The sequence below is a fragment of the Cynoglossus semilaevis genome, chromosome 5 (genome assembly GCF_000523025.1).
Source record: "Cynoglossus semilaevis isolate Cse_v1.0 chromosome 5, Cse_v1.0, whole genome shotgun sequence".
NCBI classification, from domain to species: Eukaryota; Metazoa; Chordata; class Actinopteri; order Pleuronectiformes; family Cynoglossidae; genus Cynoglossus; species Cynoglossus semilaevis.
This window is the reverse complement of record NC_024311.1, coordinates 15501837-15507337: the sequence shown is the minus strand read 5'-3', so window position 1 is coordinate 15507337 and position 5501 is coordinate 15501837. Positions and strand designations below refer to the sequence as shown.

The window sequence follows — 5501 nt, the reverse complement described above, 5'->3', positions numbered from 1 at the left end:
AAGACAGAAGAAATAGAAAGTAGCCCCAGTTGGTGAATCATGTCTTTACACTATTAGAATGTTAGCATTTTATAATTAGTACTTTAGTCAATATCAATATGCAGAAATAAAAGACAAAGTCATGTGGCCCAAATCCTTTCAGACCCTTGAACTGTCTGGTTTTGATTTTTTTTAAATATATATTTTTTAAATGTTTTATTGTTCGTTTGTTTGTTTGTTTGTTTGTTATTTATTTGTTTGATATGTGATACACAGTAAACACCGACGTCTTCCCTGCTCACCTGGTTGTACAGAGCGCAGATGTGCAGAGCGGTGTTTCCTGAAGCATTCTGGGCGCTCATGTCTGCCCCGTAGAACAGCAGATGCTCTAGGTGTTGCACGTGACCGTGCCGGCAAGCCTGGGCGCGCGCACAACACACACAAACACAGAGAGAGACACACACACACACAGAGAAAATTACATCCGGTAGCTGCAGTACAAAGCTTTCACCATTAGATGTCAGTGTGCTTCAGCGCAGCTTAGATCCTGATGAGAAACAACCCCAGGCCTTGGTTTGAACCCCGTTATCAGTGGAGTGAGTGTGTGCCGACAGAGCTTTAGAATTATTTCCAAACATATGTGTGAGTTAAATCACAATATAATCCTGCAGTACACCGCAGCTCCACCAGGACGGAGCACAAATGGGAGAGAGAGAGAAAGAGAGAGAGAGAGAGGCCACAGAGCCATTGTGCTTTTATGAGACTTTATGAGGACTATTCCTTTTTCTGTAAAAGCCGGGGCTTAAGCAGCACTGTAAAAACAGCGATGGAGATTAAAAGTTCTGCTTCTGACTCAAACGACATGAAAACAACAACTGTTATTTCTGGAGAAAGCCTCGACAAACTCAACTGAAAATACAAACAGGCCAAGTCATTAACTTTAATCACTTACAAAAACAGCTGTAATGCAGTAATGTTTTTAAACAGTTTTTTTTTTGGCATAAAAAACTACATTTGGTCACTTCTGTTGTACACAGAAAACAGCCTGTCTGTGAGTTTGTATTTGTTTGACATTTAAAACATTTAGATCAGTGGTTCTCAAACTTTTTATACTCCTGTACCACCTGAGAAAACACTGATCTCTCTGAGTCCCACCATGATGACCAACAGTAGAATACAGCAGCGTAGGCCTTCACTGTTAGCATCCAGCACAGGAGAGATGTTTATAAAGATGTTCATGTATGAATTGTGCATAGGTTTGTTTGCGATTTATTCAACTGAAAATGTAAATGTGAAAATATGAATTTTCCCCACGTACCACTAGAGAGCACTTGCGTACCACTGGTGGTATGCATACCACAGTTTGAGAACCACTGATTTAGATTTAGAAAGAAAATAAAAATACAGTATGGTGACTATTTGCCAATATATGGTTCATCTCTATGACAAATTCACTCTTAGACAACTTCCATCTCAGGTCACTGACACGACTGACCGTGTAAAATACTGTCTGGGAACAGCTAAAAAAAAAGTCTGTTTTTACTTTTTATTTTATTCTGCCACTTTTACTACTTGATTTTTGAATCCCCAGTGTCACAGGTGTCGACTTTAGTGTTTCGTTCTTTTCTGTTACTACCATGACCCACAGCGCAAACCTCAATACACGCTAACTGATCTCACGTGATTTTTCTATTTCACTTCTTGCTCAGTAACACAGTTTTTAAATCGTTCCATGCCGACAGCTAATCCTGGCTAAGTTGTGTGTGTGTGTGTGTGGGTCGGTAGACTACCTGATGAACCTCATGCCAGCCATTTTCGTCCTGACAGCACACAGAAGCGTGGTGACTCAGCAGCAGTTCGCAGCAGCCGGGGTCGCCACCCACCACCACACTGTGGTACAGCGGCGTCAGACCGCGGCTGTCTTTGTAGTCGGGAGACGCTCCCAACTCCAACAGCGTCTGAGGAAACACAATAGTTTGAAACACAAACAACAGGAATGTTTTCCATAATTTACAAAAAAAAAAAAAAAAAATGTAATCATACTGTAGGTCCAGTAGTTCTGTTAATTACAGGACAGACTGTGGTAAATCACTGGTTCGCGGCCCTACTACTAAAACACTAATCAGCAGATGAAGTTTGTGTTGATGTTCTGGTATTTACCATCAGCGTGACCTGGTTCTTGGACCTTGCTGCCTTGTGAACAGCAGTCAACCCATCCTTGGCCCTGAAGTCCACGTGAGCTCCTCCGTTCTTCAGCACTTTGATCAACTCCACCGCACCGTCCAACTGGGCTGCAAATGTCAGCGGGCTCTCTGGACACTAATTGTGGAATCATCGACTGAGGAGAACGAAGACTAGAACGAAGACTAGAACTGTTCTCCAGAACAACAAGTTAAGTTGATAAGACGTAGTGAAAACTCCATGTTGAGGTAAACAGTGTCACTTCAGAATAGTGTTTGTTAAATGTTAGCATAGCTTATGTCAAAAACGTACTTTCCGTTACAATATAACTGTGAACAAATTATGGCAAATTGACTTTACATTGCAGTTGGGCCTGGAAAATAAAGTACAATAAGATCGGTGCAACCTTGGCAAAAAAGTCTAAACCATTCTCTCTATAAATATCGAGGATGCAGTTGCTAAGATAGACACAGGTGGGACTCAAATCGATAAATAAAAATATATAGTTTCACAACGTGGCTCAAATATTGTCAACATTTATAAGGTATATTTGTCAACCTAGGAGATCTGTAACCAGAGTGATCCTAAATGGAGACCTTTAACATGGTTTGCATTGATTTGACCGGAGGCCAATATTTGTTCAACTATATTTAGGGCATTTGTTCATATACTTCCACCAGTGTCTTGGCAATAAACGTGACGACCTAGATTGGGCTAATTCTCATGCTGAATAGCTAATAATTATTTAAACTGTGGAAGTCTAATGGATATTTTTGTACAACTAGAGTAATTACAGGCACTTGTTCACATTAATTTACCTTAAACAACTGCATGATTGAGACGAAGCCCAAATTCAGTTGAACCCTCTTCACTGAATATTTGCTTTGAATATTCAAACAGCTGCATCGTGTTTTTTTCTTCTTCTCTGCAGTTGGCTCACAAGACATTGAAAAAAAAGCAGCCTAAGGAAAGCCAAGGGCTTTTTCCACAGTGGGTAAATGAATGACAGCGTGCTAACCTGCTAAAAGCTAAGGAAGCGACTGAAAGACAGAATGACAGCGTGCTAACCTGCTAAAAGGAGCTAAGCTAAGGAAGCGACTGAAAGACGCAGAGTTGAGATGAAAAGTTTGATTCGGAGCCAAAGGAAGCTGCAGCCTGATGAGAATGAATGACATGCATAAAAAAAACCAACAAAAAATAAAAATAAAAACCGGGAAACTGCAAAACATGAATGTTCATTACCAACTCTTTGTAACTGACATTAAAACGCCTCGCTTGATTTAATTTAACATTTTACGCCTGTATATGATGCTTTTAGTCATCATTCACCTACTTTCCAAAGATGTTAAGAAGACTCATTAAAGGAGGTCAGCCGTCTGCTGCTGCTAATGAGGGTTATAAAAACACACTTTCACTTGATTAAGACGGAGCTGACAATGAGAGGGAAAATGAGAGCATGACAAACAATAAGACACTTGAAGCAGGCGCATCCTGATGAGTCCTTTTTTTTCCCTCCACGTTTACTCTGGCTGACAAAAAAGTGAACTCTGCACGGTAAACAGTTGAAAAGGTAAAACTTCAGGGTAAGTAATGTAAAATGAGGCAGAAAAACAGCCTGTTGGTCGGACAAAAACAAACAAAAGAAATAATTAAAAATAAAAAGAGATCTGAATTATTGCACTGATCGACCTGATGTAAAGAAATAAAAAAAAATCAGTATTTTTTTCTTATACTTGTTCTCACCGTAGCAGAAGAAAGAAGCAGAAAAGTAGTTTTATTTTGTGAGTTCCAATCGATAGCTCGTATGAGATGAGTAACGATCCGTAACCTGCAGAGACATCACTGCCTCTCAGCAACAAGGTGTTTATTTAACGGATCTCACAGCCTGACAGAATGACCTCACTCATCTTAACCTGTTGTTGCCTCAATAAAACCCTCATTATACATACAGTACATATTTAATTTTCTCTACATCCCCGATCACTTTCTCTACATGCCAGCGAGACACTCCTTCATTATCCATTCGCCAATAAACATCATTGTTTTAAACCTTTCATCCTCAGACAAGCAGAGTTAGCACAAGGTTTTAAACACGGTCTTTGTGAGACAATGGATAAAATACACAGGTGTATTTAGGGTTTGAAATGTATCAGTATCATCTCCCAAAGTGACATGAGATACAATACAAATAGGATTAATTAATTAAGAAAGCACCCCAAATATAGCAGGCTAAAAAGCATTTACAAAACCTTGGTAAATCCTCAAAAGGTAGTGTAAGCAGCCATGTATTTAAGATTTGGATGTAAAGTTTGGGATAGATATAAGAAGGGATATTAGTTTTATATTTAAATATTAGCTTAGCATCTGATATCTGATATGCTGTCATTGTCCAAACACAAACAAATATCAACGATACAAATACATGCATATATCCATTTTTCTCAAAAAGTATTTTTAGGTATTTTTAAACAAACAGGGGAGGATGAATGGATGGATGGATATCGGTCTGTTAAATCGGTCTATAATATCAGTCGACCAATGTCACAAGATACAAGTTGTCATTCAAAGTATCTACATGCATGTAGGATTTTGTCCTGGAGAAATGATGCAAATTCCACTGGATGTCACAGCCTAAAACAACCTTTTATCCCCATTTAGTTCTACATTAAACATTTTTTATTGAATTTGGGCCCCATTTTACCGCTATTTATTTTTTCCACAACATGAGTGCGTACAGCAAATTAAGTTCCAGCACAACCTTTGTATTCAAATGTCTGTGAGGAGTTGTAACTATACCGTATAATCCCCATCAGGAGTAACACCAAACACCTGCTGTATGTTTCACAGTACAGCCGGTCCCATTATCACCACCTACTGGTTCGGAGTAAACCCACAGAGCTGAGACTTTAGCTCAAAACCACTAAGACTGTCTGGTCAAATGTGTTCACAACTGAAAAAAACAACACAGTATTTTACTGCAAGAAGGAAATACTTCCTCTACTGAAGGATCCTGTCTTTGGTCTGATAACTGCACATTACCCGACTACTGTTGACAATGTTGTAATTCTCACAGAGAGGTCAAAGAGCAACCTCTGACGCAGCACCAAGACTTGGATAAATAATAGATGAGGGATGGAACGTAATGGTATTTACTTTGACTGACGAGATTTTTTTTCACATGTTGAAGCAAATCTAAACAGCGCCAAACCTGGTTGTTTTAGTAAATAAAACCAATCATCGAGTCATTAATTAATATTGGGCTTCCGCAGTAAGAAGGTGTAAAACTAAACGCCAGAAAGTTCAATGAAAAAACATTTTGTCTGGGCTTGTTAGCTCTCTCT

The 5501-nt window shown here is 39.1% G+C and overlaps 1 protein-coding gene across 1 annotated transcript in view; it reads right to left on the bottom strand.

Annotated features, from left to right (window-relative positions):
- Positions 1-5501, bottom strand: part of shank2b (SH3 and multiple ankyrin repeat domains 2b) — a 129218-nt gene that overhangs the window by 76491 nt on the left and 47226 nt on the right. The window contains exons 8-10 of the mRNA XM_025055876.1: positions 2140-2291; positions 1770-1937; positions 282-398 (exon numbers count right to left, since the gene is read on the bottom strand). Of these exons, the coding sequence (XP_024911644.1) occupies positions 282-398; positions 1770-1937; positions 2140-2291 (437 nt within the window). The remainder of the gene's footprint in view (positions 1-281; positions 399-1769; positions 1938-2139; positions 2292-5501) is intronic.